Source organism: Lepus europaeus, chromosome 17, assembly GCF_033115175.1.
Source record: "Lepus europaeus isolate LE1 chromosome 17, mLepTim1.pri, whole genome shotgun sequence".
NCBI classification, from domain to species: Eukaryota; Metazoa; Chordata; class Mammalia; order Lagomorpha; family Leporidae; genus Lepus; species Lepus europaeus.
The window spans coordinates 84,315,544-84,341,276 of NC_084843.1; the positions used below are offsets into that span (position 1 = coordinate 84,315,544).

Below are 25,733 nucleotides of genomic sequence, written 5' to 3' on the forward strand. Positions count from 1 at the left end.
ACATTGACTTAACAAAGGACCCCAGAGGCCCTGAACCTGAGAAAGTGCCAGCTTTGGAAAGCAAGATGAAATCAGACTGCAGTGGCCAATTTCACTGGTGATATTGCAAGAGGGAGAGATGAGCAAACCACACTGTCTTTTAGACCAGTCCAAAGCTCTGGGGGGAACAGGATGCCTGCTGTCCCAGAGAAAAAGAAAAGAAGCACATCCCTCTCTCCCTATACCCCCATAATGGCACCTGGCAACTGGCTGAGATAGGAAGAGTGCCATTTTGGATATAGACAATAGCCCCTGCAGGTCTTGTGCACACACCCAGCAACTGGGGGTAACAGTGGAGGTAACTGCAGCCGCTCAGCTGCAGCTGGTGGGAAGAGTCACCATATTGTCAGCAGAGACAAACTGTCTCTCCTTCTCTGTCTGTAACTCTCTCAAATAAATACCAAAGATCTTTCTAAGAAAATAAATAAAATTGAAGCCAAAAAAGCAATACAAAAGATCAGTGAAATGAAGAGTTGGATTCTTTTTTTGGAAAAAATATTGATATGTCAATGGTAAAAAAAAAAAAAAAAAAAGGAAAGAAATGGGGGAGAAGACCCAAATTAATAAAATCAAAGATAAAAAAGAAATGTAACAACAGATACCACAGAAATAAAAAAAAATCATAAATCACTACAAAGAGCTGTGTGCCAACAAATCAGGAAACATAAAAGAAATGGATAGATTCCTGGACAGATAAAACCTACAAAAATTTAGTTATGAAGACATGCAAAATATAAGCACACCAGTATCCAGATGGAGGCTGAATCAGTAATGAAGACCTCACAACAAAGAAAACCCCAGAACTAGATTACTTCATTCCTTAATTTTATTAAAGATGAGCAGATTCCAGTTCTTTTCAAGCTATTCAAAACAATTGAGAGAAAATCCTCCCAAACTCCTTCTATGAAGCCAGCATCACCTTAACCTCTAAACCAGAAAAAGATACAACACAGAAAGAGAACTACATACCAATAAACCTGATGAACACAGAGGCAGAAAATCCTCAACAAAATGCTAGTTAATCAACACATCAGAAGTATCATTCACTTGGACCAAGTGGTATTCATCCCTGGTTTACAGGGATGGTTCAACATTTGTGAAACAGTAAATGTGCTATATCACAGTAACAAACTGAAGAACAAAAACATGATTTTCTCAACAGATTCAGAGAAAGTATGTGACAAAATACTATATTATTTCATAATGGAAAGCTTAAAAAACTTTGGTATGGAAGGAACATTTCAACACAATCAAAGCAATTTATTTTTTATTTTTTTTAACTTTTATTTAATGAATATAAATTTCCAGTGTACAGCTTATGGATTACAATGGCTTCCCCCCCCCCCCCATAACTTCCCTCCCACCCGCAACCCTCCCCTCTCCCGCTCCCTCTCCCCTTCCATTTGCATCAAGATTCATTTTCAATTCTCTTTATATACAGAAGATCAATTTAGTATAAAGATTTCAACAGTTTGCACCCACATAGAAACACAAAGTGAAACATACTGTTTGAGTACTGGTTATAGCATTAAATCAAAATGTACAGCACATTAAGGACAGAGATCCCACATGAGGAGCAAGTGCACAGTGGCTCCTGTTGTTGACCCAACAAATTGACACTCTAGTTTATGGCGCCAGTAACCACCCTAGGCTGTCGTCATGAGTTGCCAAGGCTATGGAAGCCTTCCAAGTTTGCCGACTCTGATCATATTTAGGCAAGGTCATAAAAGACAGAGTGAGGATAGTAACCAATGATCCTAAGAGTGGCATTTACCAGGTTTGAACAATTATATAGCATTAAGTGGGGAAGAGGACCATCAGTACACACAGGTTGGGAGTAGAGCCATTGGTGGTAGAGTAGAGGTTATGATTACAAAGGAATGAGGCCCAAGTGCACTAGACAGGGCCTAGAACAAAGGACAGAGTCATTATTAGAGGAGCTAAGAAAGGTGTTGTCTAAGCTACCAGTAATTTTTCTGATTGAGAGGCAAATAGAACCTGATAGAAGGGGCTTATAATAATCTGTTGGGCTTTAGGCCTTGTGAGTTAAGAGGCCCAGACCTATCTATCTCTTCACATGGGGTATATCCTAAGGGAGGTGTGAACCTCCTAGGGGAAGGCACTCTGTTGACTTTCATTACTTGGCTTTCCTGGGAGGAGAGCTGGCCAGGTAAAGGCAGGGGGCATCTCTAACAAGAAATTTACAGTTCTGCCTGCAATGTTGCTGACCCTACTTGACCATACCCTCAGCTGCAGTGGTCCCTTTGGAAGTTGGGCTGAGTGAAGGGCTTTTCAGCTTAGAGCCAATAAGATCTGTGGCTCTGACCTGGGCATCCTTCGACTCCAGGGCAGGTCTATTTCCAGTGATCCAACTCTTGGCAGAGCTGCCAGGGCTCTTCACAAGCTGACTTCTGCTGAAGCCCAGGCTTACCACATTGAAAGCCACTGCAGTGGACTGGCCTGTTGGGTCTCCTTGAGGGCAGATCACTGTACAGATCAGCCATTAATAGGCCTGCCACCCATTGCTTCTGATGCCGAGCTTTCTTTTCCTCCTGGTTTGTGTTAAAGCAGACCAGAGGATGCAAGTCAAGGGAGTGCCCGTGTCCCATCTCTAATCTTCGGTGGCCTGAACTACAACTCTATAGTCACAGGCATGTTCTGTAGTAGTTTTTCTAAGGTAGACAATGCCCATGAGGAAAATTATATTCTCACTTCAAAATTATATTCTCACAATCAAAGCAATTTATGACAAACCCAGAGACAGCTGTGGCATAGTGGGTAAAATTGCCACCTGCACTGCCAGCATTCTATATGGGCCCCAGTTCAAGTACTGGTTGCTCCACTTCCTATTCAACTCTGTGCTATGGCCTGGGAAAGCAGTAGAGGTTGGCCCAAGCCCTTGGGCCCCTACATCTGCATGGGAGACCTGGAAGAAGCTCTTGGCTCCTGGCTTTGGATCAGCACAGCTCCAGCCATTGTGACCAATTGGAGAGTGAACCAGAGGATAGAAGACCTCTCTCTCTCTGCCTCTCCTACTCTTTCTGTGTAACTCTGACTTTCAAGTAAATAAATAAATCAAAATGTAATGATTTTTAACAGTCCTTGTCTTGAGGAATAATTTTTCATACAATTCATTGAACACTTTATTTAGTCTAAGGTTACTTTTATAAGCATTAATTAGTCTGAAAACAGACCTTTATAAAAAAATAACAATGAGGAAAGAATAAAGTGGAGGAAGTGTGAGAGCAGAAGTAGGAAGGAGGATGGGGCAGAAAGTATCACTAAATTCCTGAATCTTTGTATGAAGTACATGAAATTTCTATACCTTAAATAAAATTTAAAAAAGAAACAAAGAAAGAATTCTATTTGTAGTTCTCCTTTATATTCTCATCATAAATATTCTATGCACATAGATACTTAAAGTATGGTATAAATCCATACTAGTATTCAAGCAACTCAAATATCCAAAAATTCTAGTACAAATCTGATGTGAAAATTTAAAAGTTTAAATTTTAGTAAACCTTTTTGTTATTTAAAATGATGTGTTTATTTATTTGAAAAGCAGAGAGGTAGAGAGAGAGAGAGGTCTTCCATCCATTGGCTCATTCCCCAAATAGCTGCAATGACCAGAGCTGGGCCTATCCAGGAGCTTCTTCCAGGTCTCTTACATGGGTTCAAGGGCCCAACAACTTGGGCCATCTTCTACTGCTTCCCCAGACCATAGCAGAAAGCTGAATAAGTGGAGCAGCTGGGATTCAAACTGGTGCCCATATGGGATGTCAGCACTGCAGCTGGCAGCTTTACTTGCTACACAATAGTGCCAGCCCCAGTAAACATTTTTCAATGCTGTATTTATTTAATATTTAGCTTCTGGATTTATGGTTGTACATTGCCATTCATTGACCCCACCCAGGGTGTCTTCTGTCTTGGACACTTTAGGGCTGAGCCACGATATTCCTTCCCTTGTCATCACAGGACAGATACATCAGAAACCATGAACAGATCCTTTATCCCAAGAATAGGATAAGCTAAACTATAGAATCTTTAGTTGTTTTTTAATTTTGACAACAGACACTCAGAGGCAGGAAATGATTTTCTACCTACTTGTCTAATCCCTAAAGGTTCCCAACAGCTGGATCAGGACAGATTAAAACCAGGAGGTGAAAATTCAGTCTAGGCTTTCCATTTGAATGGAAAGATGCAAATATTTGAACCATTACCTGCAGCCTCCCAGTATGTGCATTAGCAGAATGCTAGAATCAGAAGTGAAACTGGACACAAATCTACATATTCATACGAGAGGGTGGACATCCCAAGTGCTTTATTAAGCACTGAAACAAAGACATTTCCCCAAATCAATTAACTTTAAACATAAATGCATAATATAAAGCTTGTTCACAATTTTCCATTCATTCAATCTTGTGACCAACTGGGTTTCTACTGAGTGGACCTATATAATCTGTTCTTGATCAACTGGCACATTTTAGTATAAGAAACGTACAAAGCTCTTTTCTTAATTTGTATTGAATATTCCAGTCTCTCTTACTGCTTACTCAAGTTAACAAGGTTATGAAAATATCCAGTGATACACAATGACCTCAGATTCCAAATCTCAGGAGATCAGTTGACAGCAATATCTTGGCACCACAGAGTTCAATATATAGACCACCTGGCTCACATTAATCACCTACTCAGCAGCACTTTCTAGCATTTCACCTAGACTTAAGAAATGGCTTCTAAAGACGTACCAGATCATGTATTTTCCAACATTCATGCTGTTAAAGAAAGAAATGCCATATATTAATACTTAGATCTGTACCAGGAAGCTATCTGATCAATCTGTTGTTGATCCCACTAGCACTCTGTCCAGCTTCCCAGATCAGATCATTATTTTGACTTCTACCACCAGAGATTGTGCTCATCTATTTCATAGCACTTCAGTTAACTCCAGAATTCAATTAGCATTCATGAAATTTCTCTCCTCTGTGAATTCTGATAGATTATCAGGTTTGGCTTATGGCCAAAGGCTTTTCAGTCATTATATTCATAAAACTTCTCTCTTGTGTGCATTCTCCTGTATTATGAGTTATGATTTATAGCAAAAAGGATTTTCCAGTCATTGCATTCATAAGGTTTCTTCCTGTGTGAATTCTGTCATGGATTACGAGATGTGACTTATGGCCAAAGACTTTTCCTCACTATTACATTCAGAAAGTTCCTGCCCTATCTGAATTCTCTGGTGTTTCATGAGCTGTGATTTATAGCAAAAGTATTTTCCAGTCATTACATGCATGATTTTCTCCTGTGTGAATTCTCTGATGCATTATGAGGTTTGACTTATAGCCAAAGGCTTTTCTACAGTCATTACATTCATAGTTTATCCCTTGTGTGAATTTTCTGATGCTTTATAATCTGTGGCTTAAGACCAAAGGTTTTCCACAGTCATTACATTCATAAGGTTTTTCCCCTGTGAATTTGCTGATGTCTGAGGAGGGTTGGCTTATAAGTAAAGGCTTTTCCACAGTCATCACATTCATAAACTTTCTCCCCTGTGTGAATTCTCTGGTGTGCAATGAGATGTGATTTTAAGCAAAAGGATTTTCCACAGTGAATGCATTTGTAAGGTTTCTTCCCTGTGAAACGTTTTTGATGTCTGCTGAGGGCTGACTTAGAGCGAAACGCTTTTCCACAGTTATCACATTCATAAGGTTTTTGCCCTGTGTGAATTCTCTGATGTATGCTGAGGACTGACTTAAAGCCAAAGGCTTTTCCACAGTCATTACTTTGATAAGGTTTCTCCCCTGTGTGAATTCTCCAGTGTGCAATGAGATGTGATTTTAAGCAAAAGGATTTTCCACAGTGAATGCATTTGTAAGGTTTCTTCCCTGTGAAACGTTTTTGATGTCTGCTGAGGGCTGAATTAGAGCCAAACGCTTTTCCACAGTTATCACATTCATAAGGTTTTTGCCCTGTGTGAATTCTCTGATGTTTGATGAGGACTGACTTAAAGCCAAAGGCTTTTCCACAGTCATTACATTGATAAGGTTTCTCCCCTGTGTGAATTCTCCGGTGTGAAATGAGATGTGATGTAGAGCAAAAGGCTTTTCCACAGTCATTACATTCATAAGGTTTCTCCCCTGTGTGAATTCTCTGATGCATTATGAGGTCTGACTTCCAGCCAAAAGCTTTTCCACAGATATTACATTCATGAGGTTTCTCCCCTGTGTGAATTTTCTGATGCCTTATAAGGTGTGACTTCTGGCCAAAGGCTTTTCCACAGTCGTTACATTCATGAGGTTTCTCCCTTGTGTGAGTTATCTGATGCTTTATGAGTTCTGACTTCCTGTGAAAGGCATTTCCACAGTCATTACATTCATGAGGTTTCTCCCCTGTGTGAGTTATCTGATGCTTTCTGAGTTCTGACTTCTTACGAAAGGCATTTCCACAGTCATTACATTCATAAGGTTTCTCCCCTGTGTGAATTCTCTGATGTGTTGAACTTAAATTAAGTTTTTTTCTTAATTCAACTCTCTTGAGAGTAGATGTTTTGTTATTTTTCATAACATGCTGACTCAGATTTTTGTCCTGATTTTTCTGGTTGGTCCAAATCAGGTCATCCCTTTTCATGGCAACTGAAATGAGAAAAAAATAACCATGTCATATAACATATAACTGTTTCTCCTGGCATACTCATTTAAAGAAATGAAGTTACTTGTTAAACAAGTGGTGTAAGATTTTAACAAAATAAGTACAAGTTACTTAGTTATGACCATTATTTGTTTTTTCTCTCCTTAACATGTTAATATATTCAATTGTACCAATAGATTTACCAATGTTCACTCATGATCCTGTTTACTACCTGAATTTTTAACAAGTATGGCAGAATGGCTTTTGTATTCAGATGTGTTAATACACTGCTTGGGATGCCTGTGTAACAAAACTGACAGTTTGAGCTGTGGCTACTTTGCTTCCAATACAGCTCTCTACTTATGTAAACTGGGAGGCAGCAAATGATGGGTCACATGCTTAGGACCCTGTAATACAACAGAGAAAACTAAATGGGATTCCAGACTTTTGGATTCAGACTAGTAAGACCTAAGTTTTGTTGGCATTTGGAGAGTGAGCTAATAGAAGATCTTCTGCCCTTCTCACTGTCATTGTCTTTAACAAAGATGAAACTATAGAAGATTTTTAAAGAATGAACAAATACTTACTAGAAATATTCACAAACTGGCTAGCAGCATATTTTTATAAAAATTGTGTTTTGGGATTCTCTGATATTTCAACCATAAATATGGGAAGGTTTTATTTGTTCATTTACTGCAGATGGAGAAGAATGAAATGTGGGGCCAATGCTGTGGTGCAGAAAGTAAAAGCCCTGGCCTGCAGCACCAGAATCCATATGGGTGCCGGTTGGAGTCCTGGCTGCTCCACTTCTGTCCCAGCTCTCTGCTGTGGCCTGAGAAAGCAGTAGAAGATGGCCCAGATTCCTGGCCCCTGCACCCATGTGGGAAACCAGGAGAGATTCCTGGTTCCTGGCTTCAGATTGGCTCACCTTTGGCCATTGTACCCAACTGGGGAGTGAACCAGTGGATGGAAGACCTCTCTCTCTCTCTCTCTGTAACTCTGTCTTTCAAATAAATGAAATAAATCTTTAAAATAAATGAAATGTGTCTGTACTCTAGACAGGACCACATTTGAGGAACAATATTTGAAACTATGATTTTCTCATATTCAGTCTTCCCAGGGAAACAGCATTTATGAGATATTTTAAATGAAAAATTGACTTTTATTTGCATTCAGTGACAGCTTCCCCATATTCCTAAGGAAACCTGACATCTTCAGCTACTCAGAACTACAACAGGTACAGAAAAGCCCCAATATACTGCCTTGGGTATACAATTCATACCAGTTTAATTTTTTATTTTTATTTTTTAAAGATTTATTTTATTTATTTGAAAGACATTGTTACCAGAGAGAGGTAGAGACAGAGAGAGAGGTCTTCCATCCACTGGTTCACTCCCCAGATGGCTGCAACAGCTGGAGCAGTGCTGATCCAAAGCCAGGAGCCAGGAGCTTCTTCTGGGTCTCCCATGTGGGTGCAGGGACCCAAGGATGTGGGCCATCTTTAACTGCTATCCTGGGCCATAGCAGAGAACTGGATCAGAAGAGGAGCAGCCAGGACTAGAACTGGCACCCATATGGGAAACTGGCACTTCAGGCCAGAGCTTTAACCTGCAGTGCCATGGTACCAGCCCCTCTACCAGTTTAAAGAGTCTGTTTCTGCAATCCAGGATATGTTCACCTTCTTTGAAAAGTGTTTTATATATCATTCTGAAATCACCAGCCCTGGTTATCTCTTCTCAATTCTTTCTATAAACACTAATCTGTTATAAATTGTGTTTCTGGAGGTTTTTGATTAGTTGTCTCCTATTTTCACAGAAAACTCCATTTCCTGTGCCTTTCTTATCTTCTTGTTTGTTTTTAAGTGATACCAAAAAATAAGAGAGAATTCATACTTCAAACTCCAGTCTTTAATAAATCTGAGCCACTCAACATAAACCCATGAGGTTACTTGACTTTGGGTCTCAAAATCTCATCACTTTCCTAGTGAGTCTAGGATCACTTATTCTCACATTCCTATACAAGTTCCTGCTTAACGTCATGATTTCTGATGTCACAGCAGGGAGGTGTACTTCTGACCATCTCTTCCTGTTTACTTATTTACTTACCTGAGAGTTGGAGAGACAGAGAATGAGACACAAAGAGAGAATGAAACAGAGGGTTGTCAGCCACAGGATCACTCTTCAAATGTTTCCAGCAACCTATAATTTTCCTATTTATTTGAGAGACACAAAGAATGTGAAAAAAAGAAAGAAAGAAAGAAAGAAAGAAAGAAAGAAAGAAAGAAAGAAAGAAAGAAAGAAAGAAAGAAAGAGACAAAGAAATAGAAAAGTTCACATTTACTGGTTTAGTCCTAAGATGCTTAAAATAGCAAGTTCTGTTCCCGGCCAAAACCATAAGTGGGAACTCATTCTGAGCAATGAGTAAGAAACAAGTTTTTATAAGTTGTCAAATTAACAAGGACAGAAAGATATAAAAGTGTAGAGAATGACAAGCTAGAATTTGGAGACTGTATCTAACCTAGAAAACAGCCTCAATAACATCATAAAAGGATTGGAATATTTTTCAATCAAAGAACATGTTCACCGAGAATAAAAGAATTAGAGATAGAAATAGAATAGATACTTAGATATTCTAGAATGCATGTATCTGATGCACAAAACCAGCTGTCCTCAGGAGTAAGACTTGGGAAAAATCCATGGAAACAGCACCATTCAACATCTGCTGCACTCTTTCTGCCTTGGCCTCCCTGCCCAGTATGTGCAGACTGACCTGGAAGGCTTTGATTCAGGCATTCTTCCACTATCCATGGCTCTGCTCCTTGCTCCAACTTGAAGATCAAGTCAGGTTTGGTAGTGCAGTGCCCTATTAATGAAAACAATGTAAGGCTGTGAAATCACTATCTTGGGTTATTTAAAGAACTATAGCTTGGTCCATGGGCTATGCAACAAAGTTCCCATTTGAAACCTTTCTTAGATGGTAGACATTCATATTACTCATGGACTCAAATTCTATACCGGCCCATCACTAAATTTTATAAAGTATTCATTTGCAAGAAATTATTACCATTGAGTGATGGCTGTCACTCACCCAAGGAGAAAAGGCTGCTGTAGGTCTCCAGCATCACATCTCTGTACATGATTTTCTGAGCATTGCTCATTTTCTGCCATTCCTCCCAGCTAAAGTACACAGCCAGGTCTTTAAATTCTATCATCACCTGTAATTGAAGACTTCTGGTCAACATCTCAACTCTGTCACAAAACAGACTTTCAGTTGTGTATCCTGTATATGGGTATGAAGGAAGAAGGAATAATATGATTTCATTTTAGATTTGTTGAAGCATTTGGACAGCAACAGAAAGGCATTGACAGGGAGTCAAACTTATGGTCTAAAGGCAGTGAAAAATGCCCAAGCTGGAGGGAAATAGGAGTTTCAAATCACAAAGGGCTATGTCTGTCAAAGGGAATTGCACAGCAGGCTGAAAGGGGGACAATATTGACTCTTGAATGAGCTATGTTAAGGAGAAGAATATAGAAGTGTTCAAGGAAAAAGTCTAGAAATCATCTATGATGAGAATGAACAGAGAAGAATTTCCAAGAAAATACCATGCACAGTCATTGAAATATGGCAGAGAAAAAATAATTTAAGAGAGGGCAGGCATTTAGCTTAGTGTTTATGATGCTAACCAAGATACTCTACCTCAGAGTGCCCAGGTTGGATTTCCAGTGCCAGCTCAAGTTTCCAGCTCCCAGCTAATGCAGACGTGGTGAAGCAATGGTGATGCCACCAATGAGGGAGGCCTAGACTCCACTCCTGACTCCTGGCTTCAGTCTTGCACTACTTCTGGTTGGTATGGTTATTTAAGGAGTAAATAAGTGCATGAGAGCTATTTATCTCTCTCAGGCTCCATCAACTTCTTTCTCTATCAAGCTTATAAATATTTTTAAATAAGAGAAGATTCAAGTAAGACATAGAATAGAAAAAATAGCTTTTGGCTTTGTCTCTGAATATTCTACTGAGAAACATTTGAAGAAATGAAAATACATTATAGCACTGATGGAGACTGTGGACTCAAAAGACTCCATAGCCTTGGCAGTTCATGTCAAGAGCCTCAGGTGATCATTGACATCATAAATAAGAGTGTTCATTTTTAAATTAACAGCAGGAGTCACTGTGTACTTACTTTCCAGGCAGGACCTCTGTCAATGAATTGTACTATGAGAATTAACTGTAAAACTTGTTCTCAAATAGTTTTTTATATTTTGTGTATATGTGTGTGTGTGTGCACAAATCGTTGAAATATTTACTTAGTATAGAATTGGTCTTCTGTGTATAAAGTTAATTAAAAATGATTCTTAATGGAGAGTGGGACTGGGAATAGGAGAGGGATGAGGAAGTGGAGTGGGAGTGAGGGTGGGAGGGCAGGTATGGTAGGAGTAATCACTATATTCCTGAAGTTTTACTTACGAAATTTGTACTCATTAAATAAAAGGTTTCTATAAAAAATAAAGATATTACATGGTTTCCAATTCTGTGGCTTCAAATAAAATTGAAGCTTAAATATAAAAAAAAAGAAAAAATACATTATATCAAATTAAAGTGAAAACAATATAACTATTTGCCCAAAATCAGAGCTTGGGAAAATCTGCAGTACAATCTGCATTTGTGACTTACTGAAAGAAATTCATAGAGATTTGTTTAAGAACCTACAGTAGCAGCAACATTGTGGTGTGGCAGGTTAAGCTTCCACATGCAATGCTGACAACCCAGGTGAACAGATAATTTGAGTCCTGGCTTATCCAGTTCCAATTCAGCTCTCTGCTAATGTGCCTGAAAGAACAATGAAAGATGGCCTGAATATTTGGGTCCCTTCCATCAATGTGGGAGACTCAGATGAAGTTCCAGGATCTTGGATTTGGCCTGGCCCAGTTTTGACCATTGTGACCATTTGGGGATGAACCCATAGATGGAAGGTATCTCTTTCTCCTTGTCTCTCCCAATCTCTGTAACTCTGTCTTTCAAATAAATAAATAAATCATAAAAAACAACCAGGAGTAGATTATTTTCTGCACACATTCCTTATACTATCCCTGAATCTAGTTCAGCTCCTCAAAATTATTAAGGACTGCATTATCCTAACAATTCAAAAACAAGCTTAACTAATTTGCATTTTAGCACTAGGTAACTCTTACCCTTGCAGAATGTTCATGTTTATTTCCAGGGTGGCACTAAAACACTGCCCACTACATCATCTATGTGACAATAAAGATTGTTTCAGATATCATGACCCCCCCAAAATTAGCATAATGTACTCTAAGTTTCAACTCAAAACATGTAACAAATGTATGTTTTCCTATGGCAACAGAAAGATACCAAATTGCCTTACTTAGATGACAATGTTTCATAATCATTCCAAATTCATCAGTAATCTTATTTGTGTATATTCCCTGAGAATAAACTTTATACTTATTTTTGCATTTTAATTAATAAACATTACACATCTCCTAAAATGAAAAATGAAAACAAGCTGAGGAATAATTAAGAAAACCACTTACAAGGGCCAGCACTGTGGCACCTACAGTGCTGGCATCCCAAATGGGCACCAGTTCAAGTCCCAACTGCTCCACTTCTGATCCAATTACCTAAAATTGTGTCTGGGAAAGCAGTGGGAGATAGGCCAAGTCCTTGGGCCCCTACACCCACATTGGAAACCTGGAACCTGGTTGCTGGCTTCAGATCAGCTCAGCTCTGGTCATTGTAGACACTTGGGGAGTGAACCAGCAAATGGAAGACCTCTCTTCTCTCTCTTTCTACCTATCTTTGTAAATCTTGCTTTCAAATAAATAAAATAAATCTTTTGCAAAAAGAAAACCACTTACAGGTGATGTATTAATTTTCTTTGCTCTTGGAAATATCTAGAGGTGCCCAGAATGACACCAGGAAGAAAAGGTGAATGGAAGGAGTTAAAATTGACACACCATTGGCCCAACTAACCAAAAAAAGGAGAAGACCCAAATCAATAAAATTAGAGATGAAAAAGGAAATGTAACAAGACACCACAGAAATAAAAAGTCATCAGACATTACTACAAAGAGTTATATGCCAGCAAACTGGGAAATCTAGCAGAAATTGATATATTCCTGGACACATACAACCTACCTAAATTGAGCCATGAAGACATAGAAAACTAAACAGGCCCATAACCAAGACAGAAATTCAAAGAGTAATGAAGACCGTCTCAAGAAAGAAAAGCCAAGGACCAGATGGATTAACTGCTGAATTCTTTTTTTTTTATCTTTTATTTAATAAATATAAATTTCCAAAGTACAGCTTATGGGTTACAATGGCTTCCTCACCCCCATAACTTCCCTCCCATACACAACCCTCCCCTTTCCCACTCCCTCTCCCCTTCCATTCACATCAAGATTCATTTTCAATTCTCTTTATATACAGAAAATCAGTTTAGTATATATAAAGATTTCAACAGTTTGCCCTCACATAGCAACACAAAGTGAAAAAAATACTGTTGGAGTACTAGTTAAATAACAGTGTACAGCACATTAATGACAGAGATCCTACATAATATTTTTTTTTAAAAATTGATTAATTTTCTATGCAAGTTCCAATTTAACACCAAGTTTTTTTTTCCATTTTCATTTATCTTTATATACAGAAGATCAATTCAGTATATACTAAGTAAAGATTTCATCAGTTTGCACCCACACAGAAACACAAAGTGTAAAAATACTGTTTCAGTACTAGCTATATCATTACTTCACATTGGACAACACATTAAGGACAGATCCCACATGGGATGTAAGTACACAGTGACTCTTGATGTTGATTTAACAATTTAACACTCTTGTTTATGGCATCAGTAATCTCCCTAGGCTCTAGTCATGAGTTGCCGAGGCTATGGAAGCCTTTAGGGTTCACAGATTTCGATCTTATTCCAACAGGGTCATAGTCAAAGTGGAAGTTCTCTCCTCCCTTCAGAGAAAGGTACCTCTTACCTGGATGGCCCTTAACTGCTGAATTCTACCAGACATTTAAAGAAGAACTAACTCCAATTCTTCTCAAGCTATTCAAAACAATTGAAAGAGAAGGAATCTTTCCAAATTCTTTCTATGAAATAAGCACCACCTTATTTCCTAAATCTGAAAAAGATGCAACAGAGAAAGAGAATTACAGACCAATTTCCCTGATGAACATAGAACCAAAAATCCTCAACAAAATTTTAGTGACTAGAATCCAACAACACCTCAGAAAAAGCATCCACCCAGAACAAGTGGGATTTATCCCTGGTATGCAGGGATGGTGCAACATTCATAAATGAATGTGATATACCACATTAACAAACTGCTGAACAAAAATCATATGATTATCTCAATAAATGCATAGAAAGCATGTGATAAATACAACACCCTTTAATAATGAAAATTCTAAGCAATTTAGGTTGTGAAGGAGACATTCCTCAACACAATCAAAGAAATTTATGACAAACCCACAGCCAGCATCATATTTACTGAGGAAATGGTGGAAGCATTCCCACTCAGATCTGGTACCAGAGAAGGATGCCCACTCTCACTACTGCTATTTCAATATAGTACTGCAAGTTTTAGCCAGAGCCATTAGGCAAGAAAAAAAATCAAAGGGGTATAAATTGGGAAGGGAGAAGTTAAACTATCCCTATTTGCAGATGACATGATTCTTTCTTTAAGGGATCCAAAGAACTCCATTAATAGACTATGGGAACTCAGAGAAGATTTTGGTAAAGTAGCAGAAGATAAAATCAATACACAAAAATCAACAGCCTTGTATACAGAGACAATGCCAGGGCTGAAAAAGAACTTCTAAGATCAATCCCATTCACAATAGCTACAAAAAAAAAAAAAATCAAATACCTTAGAATAAACTTAAACCAAGGATGTCAAAGATCTCTATGATGAAAATTATAAAACTTTAAAGAAAAAAATAAGATACAAGGCATGGAAAGCCAAGACATCATGGAAAAGAAAAAAAAAAGAAGAAGACCTAAATGAAAGATCTCTGGCCGGCGCCGCGGCTCACTAGGCTAATCCTCCGCCTTGCGGCGCCGGCACACCGGGTTCTAGTCCCGGTCAGGGCACCGATCCTGTCCCGGTTGCCCCTCTTCCAGGCCAGCTCTCTGCTGTGGCCAGGGAGTGCAGTGGAGGATGGCCCAAGTCCTTGGGCCCTGCATCCCATGGGAGACCAGGATAAGCACCTGGCTCCTGCCATCGGATCGGCGCGGTGCGCCGGCCGCAGTGCACCTACCGCGGCGGCCATTGGAGAGTGAACCAACGGCAAAAGGAAGACCTTTCTCTCTGTCTCTCTCTCACTGTCCACTCTGCCTGTCAAAAAAAAAAAAGAAAAAGAAAGATCTCTGTGAGTGAGATCCCAGTGGAAAGAATGGGGCCATCAAAGAAGGAAGTACTTTTCTCTGAAGGGAGGAGAGAACTTCCACTTTCACTATGACCCTATCGGAATAAGATCAAAGTCAGCGAACTCTAAAGGCTTCCATAGCCCTGGCAACTCATGACTAGAGCCTAGGGAGATTACTGACGTCATGAACAGGAGTGTCAAGTTGTTAAGTCAGCAACAGGAGTCACTGTGTACTTACATCCCATGTGGGATCTGTCCTTAATGTGTTATCTAATGTGCAGTGATGCTATAACTAGTACTGAAACAGTATTTTTACACTTTGTGTTTCTACGTGAGTACAAACTGATGTGATCTTTACTAATTATATACTGAATCGATCTTCAGTATATAAAGATAATTGGAAATGAAAAAAAAAAAAAAAAACAACCCTGGTGTTAAATTGGAAATGGCATAGAAAATTAATTTTTTTTAAAAAAATATTATGTAGGATCTCTGTCTTTAATGTGCTGTACACTCTTATTTAATGCTATAACTAGTACTCCAACAGTATTTTTTTTTCACTATGTGTTGCTATATGGCGGCAAACTGTTGAAATCGTTACCTAATATATACTAAACTGATCTTCTGTATATAAAGAGAATTGAAAATGAATCATGATGTGATTGGAAGGGGAGAGGGAGCGGGAAAGGGGAGGGTTGCGGGTGGGAGGGAAGTTTTGGGAGGGGGAAGCCATTGTAACCCATAAGCTGTACTTTGGAAATTTATATTCATTAAATAAAAGTTTAATTTAAAAAAAAATAAGATACAAAAAATAGAAAAATCTTTCATCTTTATGGATTGGAAGAATCAATATAATCAAAATGTCTATTCTTCTAAAAGCAATTTATAGATTCAATCAGATACCAATCAAAATACCAAAGATATTCTTCTCAGGCCTGGAAAGCATGATGCTGAAATTCATATGGAGACACAGGAGACCTCAAATAGCTAAAGCAATCTTATACAACGAAACAAAGCCAGAGGCATCACAACTGGATTTCAACACATACTACAGGGCAGTTATAACCAAAATGGCCTGATATTGGTGCAAAAACAGATGGATAGACCCATGGAACATAATAGAAACAATAGAATTCAATCCAAACTTCTACAACTAACTTATATTTGATCAAGCAGCTAATATCAATTCTGGAGCAAGGATAGCATATTCAACAAATTGTGCTAGGAAAACTAGATTTCCATATTCAGAAGTATAAAGCAAGACCCCTATGAAGTAGCACCTTGACAGTAGGGACTCCATTTTGGAGCACTTGAGACTCCACTCTGGGAAAGCACCCCCAACACCCCCCCCCCCCCCGTGAGACTCTGGTCTGAAACTATGATCTAAAACAGTAGAACAATAGCAGTCCACTACATCACACTTGGCAGAGCATAGAAACCCCCTAGCATAATTGTTCAAGCTTAAAAGTAAAAAGGTTGCACCTGGGTTAATGATAAAAATGTAATTTGTCTATGTCCTACATATAATTAAAACCAATACCTGGATTAATGTCAGGATTATAAGATTGTAACTGGTATTGTCAAGATTATAATTGATACTAGTTTCGCATAGGTTTTAGTCAGCTTGACCCCAGTAACCATGTATTCCCCCCTGTTCCTAGCAACCATGAATTCCCCTCCCGATTTTGTGGTTTTTGCCTTTATAAACCCTGTTGCTTTAGGCTTCAGGGTCGAGAGTTCTTTAGGGCATGAGCCCACTCTCCACCGCCGGCAAATAAAGGACCATCAAATTTTATCAATGTGTGGAGCTCCTTTGTTCATACTCGCTCAGGTACAACACCTACCTTACACCTTACACAAAAATCCACTCAACTTTGATTAAAGATCTAAACCTTTGACCCGACACCATCACATTACTAGAGAACATTGGAGAAACCCTGCAAGATACTGGCACAGGCAAACACTTCTTGGAAAAGACCCCAGAGGCACAGGCATCTAAAGCCAAAATTAACTACTGGGATTACATCAAATTGAGAAGTTTATGTACAGCAAAAGAAATAGTCAGGAAAATGAAAAGGCAACTGACAGAGTGGGAGAAATTATTTGCAAATACTACCACTGATAAAGGTTTAATAACCAGAATCTACAAAGAGACCAAGAAACTCCACAACAACAAAACAAACAACCCATTTAGAGATAGACCAAGGACTTAAACAGACATTTTTTCAAAAGAGGAAATCCAAACAGCCAGCAGACACATGAAAAAATGTTCAGGATCACCAGCTGTCAGTAATGCAAATCAAAACCACAGTGGGGTTTCACCTCACCCCCATTAGAAGGGCTTTCATACAAAAATCAACAAACAACATGCTGGATGTGGGGAAAAAAGAACATTAATTTACTGTTGGTGGGATTGCAAACTGGTAAAGCCACTATGGAAGACAGTTTGGAGATACCTCAGAAATCTGAATATAGCCCTAACACATGACCCAGCCATCCCATTCCTTGGAATTTACCCAAGTGAAATTAAATTGTCAAATAAAAGAGCTATCTGCACCTCAATATTTATTGCAGCTCAATTCACAATAGCTAAGAAATGGAATCAACCTAAATGCCCATCAATGGAAGATTGGGTAAAGAAATTGTGGGATATGTATTGTATGGAATACTACACAGCAATTAAAAAAAAGATCCAGTCATTGGCAACAAAATGAAGGAATCTGGAAAACATCACATGTAGTGAACTAAGCCATTCCCAAAGGGACAAATACCATATGTTCTCCATGATTTGTGACAATTATCTGAACACATAAAAGGAAACCTGTAGAAGTGAAACTGACACTATGAGAAGCAATGACTTGATCAGCCCTTCTCCTGACTACCGAGGAACAGCTTACTATTTTATTCTTTTTAGTATTTTTTCTTAAATTTAGTTTATTTACTTGAAAGACATAGTCACAGAGAGAGGTAGAGGCCGAGAGAGAGGTCTTCCATCCACTGGTTCACTCCCCAGATGGCCACAACAGCTGGAGCTGCATCGAACTGAAGCCAGGAGCCAGGAGCTTCCTCCAGGTCTCCCACATGGGTGCAGGGACCCAAGGACTTGGGCCATCTTCCATTGCCTTCCCAGGCCATAGGAAAGAGCTGGGCTAGAAGTGGAGCAGCTGGGACTAGAACTGGCACCCATATGGGATGCCAGTGCTTCAGGCCAGGGCATTAACCCACTGCATCATAGCACCAGCCCCCCCCCCTTTTTTTTTTATTATTTTCTTTTTCTACTTATTATCTTTGGTTGAACTCTTTACTTAACACATAATTAAACTTAGGTGTTTAAATCCAATTGAAAATTGATCCCTGTTAAAAATAAGAGTGGGAATAAGAGATGGAGGAGATATATAGCTTGGCATATGTTCCCCTGAATTCACCCCTAAGAGTAAAGCTGAAAACTTGCCATGGGACTCCAAATCCCATTAAGTTAGCAGGTACCAATGTCATCTTACTAGTTAAAGTGATCAGTTTAAGTTCATAACTGATCCTAAAGATAGGATTAAGTGTCAAAACGGTCACATAAATAAGACCAAGTGTCTGGTAATAATAATAGATAGAATTAAAAAGGAGAGAATGATCCAACATGGAAAGCAAGCCACACAGCAGACTCACACAATGACTAATGTCCTAAACAGCACTCTGGCCTCAGAATCAGCCCTTAAGACATTTGGATCTGGCTTTTGCTCCTCATGTAGGACCTTGGTCCTTAATGTGTTATACTATGCAAAATAATGGTAAAACTACTATTCAAACAATACTTTGTGTGTCTGTGTGGGTGCAAACTGTTGAAATCTTTGCTTAGTATATACTAAGTTGATCTTCTGTATATAAAGATATTTAAAAATAAACCATAATGAAGAATGGGATGGGAGAGGGAGTCGGAAGTGGGATGGTTTGGGAGTAGGAAGGCTGGTATAGGGGTAAGAACTGCTATAATCCAAAAGTATTGCTTATGAAATTTATATTTTTTTAAAGAGAAGGTTTCTATTAAAGAAAAACAAAGTAAAAAAAAAAATTGCCGCTACTCATCACTAATGGAAATATACACTAATGTACAAACCAGCATTTTCTAATCATGTTTTACTTTCTAATAAATTTATTCACTAATATATTCTGTAAAAACAGAGGTAACACTGAATGTCACCTTTACCCACATGCACTAAAGGCCTGTTCCCTGAATTAACCATATTAGGTAGGCAGACATGCTACATAGATTTCCTCAAGAATTAATAGCCATATTCACAAATTAGTGTAGAATATATCATGCAGAGGAAAAGTCACATTTTCTAAAGATTTTATTTATTTGCTGGCGCCGTGGCTCAACAGGCTAATCCTCCGCCTTGTGGTGCCGGCACACCGGGTTCTAGTCCCGGTAAGGGCACCAGATTCTGTCCCAGTTGCCCCTCTTCCAGGCCGGCTCTCTGCTGTGGCCAGGGAGTGCAGTGGAGGATGGCCCAAGTGCTTGGGACCTGCACACCATGGGAGACCAGAAGAAGCACCTGGCTCCTGCCATTGGATCAGCATGGCACACCGGCCACAGCGCGCCAGCTGCGGCAGCCATTGGAGGGTGAACCAACGGCAAAAGGAAGACCTGTCTCTCTCCCTCACTGTCCACTCTGCCTGTCAAAAAAAAAAAAAAAAAGATTTTATTTATTTATTTTGACAGGCTGATTTAGACAGAGAGAGAGAGAGACAGAGAGAAAGGTCTTCCTTTACCGTTGGTTCACACCCCAGTGGCTGCTGCAGCCGGCACACTGTGGCCAGCATGCTGTGGCCAGCACACTACACTGATCCAAAGCCAGGATCCAGATGCTTCTCCTGGTCTCCCATGCAGGTACAGGGCCCAAGGACTTGGGCCATCCTCCACTGCACTCCCGGGCCACAGCAGAGAGCTGGCCTGGAAGAGGGGCATCTGGGACAGAATCTGGTGCCCCAACTGGGACTAGAACCCAGTGTGCCAGTGTCACAGGTGGAGGATTAGCCTAGTGAGCCATGGCGCCGGCCAAGATTTTATTTATTTATTTGAGAGGTAGAGTTACAGACAGTGAGAGGGAGAAACAGAGAGAAAGGTCTTCCATCTATTGATTCACTCCCCAAATGGCGACTACTGTTGCAGCTGCACCAATCTGAAGCCAGGAGCCAGGTGCTTCCTCTTGGTCTCCCACATGCATGCAGAAGCCCAAGCACTTGGGCCATCCTCCACTGTTCCCCCAGCCCACAGCAGAGAGCTGGATGAGAAGAGGAGCAGCTGAGGCCAGAACCAGTGCCCACATGGGATGCCAGCACCTCAGGCAGAGGATAAACCCACTGCACCATGGCACTGACCCCAAGAAGTCATATTTTATGTGGAATTGAATTTAGAATATTTCTGATCCATTATGTAGACTGATCTGTATTATTGTAAGGTGTCAATGTCTTTGTTATGTTCCTCATAGCTGTTTATTTAAAAAAAATAGTGGATATATTATATATACACCCAATGGAGCTTGGATTTTATTATTTTCCTAGTTCTCTTCAGTTTTAGTGTTTCAAATATTATATCTTTTGAACCTTTATATTGATTTTACATGTACACTACTATCAGTTATCTATATTAGTTTGAGTAGGTATACACAGATAATTTTTTCTATACATGCATGCACCCAGATAGGACATAGTATTAAAAATAATAACAAAATAAACTTTAACACTCACTTAACACAGTAAGTCCTACTTAGAGTTTGCTGCCCATGAGGGTGCTTTCCATTTTGATGGAGGAAATTGTGTTTCTCAAAATTTCCTATCTTGAATCTCTAACCTACAGTGTGACTCTATCTGGAGATGGTGACTCTAATGACACACTTAAAGTAAAAAAAAAAATCAAATGTGTGAGATCTTAAACCATACTGGTGACCATACATGAAGAAACATGAGATGGACATGAACAAAGGAAATATGAGATGACACAGCAAGATGATGTCTGACTGGAAGCCAGGGAGAAGGTTGTTAAGAAAAAACAAATCTATTAACACTTTGACTTTGGACTTCAAAATTCCAGAATTATGATAAAAATAAATTTCTAAGATTAATCAACCCAACCTGTGGTAGTTTGTTATGCTGACCCTAGCAAATTAAAGAATATCCACCTCTGCCCGCATTTTCTGCCATCACCTACATGATCCATACATTAAGTTATCAGATAAATATAAAAGTTGTAAATTAACAGGGACAGAATTGTGGTACAGCGGGTAATCCATTGTCTGTGGAGCTAGCATCTCATATGAGTACCAGTTCGAGTCCTGGCTGCTTCATTTCTGATCCAGCTCTCTGCTGGTGCACCGGGAAAGCACCTGGGATGCCAGCATGGCAGGTGGAGGCTTCACCTGCTATGCCACACCTCCAGCCCCAATAAATATTTTTAAAAATCTAAAGAAGGAAAATAAAATGTATAAATTTTAGTTGTGTGTATATATATATACATATATATATTTCTGAAAAGTGCATAATTGGATCCAATTGCATAACCAAAATTTATTTTTAAATAATATAATTTAAAAAAATAAAAAAGACATTGATTCTTAGGTCATATATAGTATATGATATACATAAACTTTCCCAGGTTCTATACGCAGTTATTCACAGTTTAATAGATGTTCCCTGTTGTGTGGCTCAAATAACATTCTTACTTTGGGATCCCACTAAACTTCAGCTGGGTACTCAATACAAATTTTGAAAAGCTACAAAATATTTATCAGAAGAAAAATAACTAATTTACTTGGCACATCTCACTTTAACTACCGTACTTTCTAAATTTCCCAATAGTTAGATATACTCAAAAAATTTCACTGAAATCAGAGATGATCTAATACAGTGAGTAACAAAATAAATTTTTCAGTTACAAATTGGCTAGAGAAAATAGAATCCAAGGGTGCAAACTAAAATAAAATGCCACCTCCCAAAAACCCAAAACTCAATGCCTTCATGCATTAAAATTTAAGACCGTAGACTTAATTAACAAAAATGTGATTATTCCAACTATCCCCATCTGTCAGCTATAAATCATTGCAGCTTATATGGATCCTCCTCCAACAAAAGGTACTGAAATCAGTCAAAATAAATTCTATAGGCACTGTTTTTAGTATTCTCAATGACTTCTTAACTCTAGGGGCTCACATGCCTCCAAATTCTCGGGATCATCTGTGCTGTTCATTAGTTCTCAAGGGCTGTGATGCCAAAAAATTACCTCTTTTGAAACCTTGCTATGTGCCAGTAAAATTAAATTAGATGGCCATTAATTGCGCTATAGTGGAAATGTATTCTCCTATACACTTTGAGCCTGTGATTCTCCAAACCATGTTGTCTACTAGGACTTTGGTCATGGATATAGAACAGTAAAATCGGAGCATGGCTACTGAGGCCCTAATATAGGATACACCATTAAGTTGGCAGGTACTAATGCCATCTTACTAGTTAAAATGATCATTTTATGTCCATAACTGATCATAAAGAAAGGAATAAATTTCAAAGGGATCACATACATAAGACAAAATGTTGCTAATGATAATAGATAGAATTAAAATGACTCAGAGAATGACAAACACCCTAAATAGCACTCTGGCCTTAGAATCAGGCCTTAAGATATTCAGATATGACAAAAAGCCCATGAGAGCACTTCAGGCATGGAAAGCCAAGACACTGTAGCAAAAATGGCCTACATGAAAGGTCTCTGTGAATGAGATTCCAGTGCAAAGAAGGGGCCATCAAAGAAGGAAGTACCTTCCTCTGAAGGGAAGAGAGAATACCCACTTTGCTTACAGCTCTGCATAAATAATGAAGAAGTTTGTGGGTTCAAAAGGCTTCCATATCATTGGAAGCTCATGACAAGAGCCTTCGGTGAACACTGACATCATAAGAGTGTCAATTTTTTTCAAAGATTTATCTATTTATTTGAATGTCAGAGTTACACACAGAGAGAAGGAGAAGCAGAGAGAAAGATGTCTTCCATCCAATGGTTCACTCCCCAATTCGCTGCAGCTGTGCTTCCAGGTCTCCCATGTGGGTGCAGGGGTCCAAGGACTTGGGCCATCTTGTACTGTTTTCCCAGGCCATAGCAGAGAGCTAGATTGGAAGGGAAGCAGCTGGGACTAGAACCGGCACCCATATGGGATTCCAGCACTTCAGGCCAGGGCATTAACCCGCTGCGCCACAGCTCCAGCCTCAAGTGTCAATTGTTAAACCAACAACAGAAGTCATTGTGTACTTGCTCCTCATGTAGGACCTCTGTCCTTAATTTGTTATACTATGAGAATTAATGGTAAAACTTGTCTTCAAACGGTACTTTATACTTTGAATGTCTGTGTGGATGCATATTGTTGAAATCTTTACTCAGTATAGAGTTGATCTTCTGTATATAAAGATAATTAAAAATGAATCTTAATGAAGAATGAGATGGGAGAGGGAGTAGGAAGTGGGATGGGAGTGGGAGTGGAGTGATGGGTATGGGAAGAAGAACTGATGTATTCCAAAAGTTGTACCTATGATTTCATGAAATTTATATTTATGAAAGAAAAGTTTCCATATATATATATATTCCATATATATATATATATATTTCCATATATATATATATAATATATAATATATATATATATATTAGACCAAAACTTGGCATACTCCATGTGGCAGAGGGGATGGCCTCCAATGTCTACTGTCTATGTCCAGATGTCATGGTACTGCAGGTCACCCTTTTAATAAACAGCAAAAGCCATTTAAGTTCAGCTGGACATCAGTGTGCTGTTAGTCTGCATGCTTTCATTGTTTGCATTCCAGAGACCCAAAGTTGGCATTGGAATTATCATTGGCAACATAAAACTCTGCTAACAAAAGCTTAAACCAAGAGTTATGGCTTAAAACCTATTTTACCACAATATCTCAGAACTCACCTCCCTCACCCTTGAACAGTTGGAAGCTGTCATACTTGGCCCACACATAAATGAGACTTTGTGCCAGATGGGTTCTACATCCTTGAACTGCAAGAAGAGTATCATAGACAGTAATACTCCAAAGTGATCCAGCTTCCTGCTACTACATCTGAGAAAGCAGCACAGGATAAGCCAAATGCTATGGCCCCTGCACCCATGTAAGAGACATGAAAGAAGTTCCTGGCTTGTGACATCAGCCCGGCTTAGCCACAGTCATTGCAGCTATGTGGAAAGTGAGCAAACCTAAAGGAGATCAATTTCTCTTCCACACACAATATTACACTGCCTTTCAAGTATATAAATAAATCTTTTAAAAAGTGCACCCCATGGGAGACCAGGATAAGCACCTGGCTTCTGCCATCGGATCAGTGCGCTGCGCCGGCCGCAGCGTGCTACCGCGGCGGCCATTGGAGGGTGAACCAACGGCAAAAAGGAAGACCTTTCTCTCTGTCTCTCTCTCACTGTCCACTCTGCCTGTCAAAAAAAAAAAAAAAAAAAGTAGATCACATAAAAAGATTCCCCAATGCTCAGTCATGAAGACTTTTACTACCTTAAGGTCTTTTTCTTTTTCTTTTTTTTTTTTTTTTTTGACAGGCAGAGTGGATGGTGAGAGAGAGACAGAGAGAAAGGTCTTCCTTTTGCCGTTGGTTCACCCTCCAATGGCCGCTGTGGCTGGCGCATCTCACTGATCCAAAGCCAGGAGCCAGGTGCTTCTCCTGGTCTCCCATGCGGGTGCAGGGCCCAAGCACTTGGGCCATCCTCCACTGCCTTCCCGGGCCATAGCAGAGAGCTGGCCTGGAAGAGGGGCAACTGGGATAGAATCTGGCGCCCCAACCGGGACTAGAACCCGGTGTGCCGCAAGGCGGAGGATTAGCCTGTTAAGCCACGGTGCCAGCATTTCATTTGGTTTTTAAAAATTTTATTTATTTGAAAGGCAGAGAGGGGGGCTGGTGTTGTGGTGCAGTAGACAAAGCTGCCACCTGTTACACTGCCAACTTCTATGGGTGCCAGTTCAAATCCCAGCTATTTGACTTCTGAGCAGCTCCCTGTTAATGGTCTGAGAAAAGCAGTAGAAGATAGTCCAAGTACTTGGACTCCTGACACCCACATAGGAGACCCAGAAGAAGCTCCTTACTTCAACTTGGCAACACCCTGGCCATTAAAGTAATCTTGGAGTGAATTCACTGATGGAAGATCTCTCTCTGTCTCTCCCTCTCTCTCTGTAACTCTGACTTTCAAATAAATAAGTAAATAAGAAAGAGGCACATATGGATAGAGAAAGAGAGACAGAGGGAGAGAGAAGAGAAGAGAAGAGAAGAGAAGAGAAGAGAAGAGAAGAGAAGAGAAGAGAAGAGAAGAGAAGGGAAGGGAAGGGAAGGGAAGGGAGGGGAGGGGAGGGGAGGGGAGGGGAGGGGAGGGGAGGGGAGGGGAGGGGAGAGATCTTCCATATGATGGTTTACTCTGTAAATGTCTGCAACAGCTGTGGCTGGATTAGGCTCTAAAGTCTTTCACTTAGTTGACAGATCTCCCACCTTAGGTGACAGAAACTAAAGAATTTGAACCATTATTCACTGCTTCTCCAGGATATTAGCAGGAAACTGGTTTGGAAGTAGAGTACCCAAAACGCTGATTACCACTGCAATATAGAATGTGAACATC

General features: G+C 39.6%; 1 protein-coding gene across 1 annotated transcript in view; it reads right to left on the minus strand.

The window, feature by feature from the left end:
- Nucleotides 1-4,343: 4,343 nt before the first annotated feature.
- LOC133776376 (zinc finger protein 84-like) overlaps nt 4,344-25,733 on the minus strand; it is a 54,460-nt gene continuing 33,070 nt past the window's right edge. Inside the window, exons 3-5 of the mRNA XM_062215293.1 lie at nt 9,754-9,945; nt 9,436-9,528; nt 4,344-6,671 (exon numbers count right to left, since the gene is read on the minus strand). Of these exons, the coding sequence (XP_062071277.1) occupies nt 5,491-6,671; nt 9,436-9,528; nt 9,754-9,907 (1,428 nt within the window). The 5' untranslated portion in view covers nt 9,908-9,945 and the 3' untranslated portion in view covers nt 4,344-5,490. The remainder of the gene's footprint in view (nt 6,672-9,435; nt 9,529-9,753; nt 9,946-25,733) is intronic.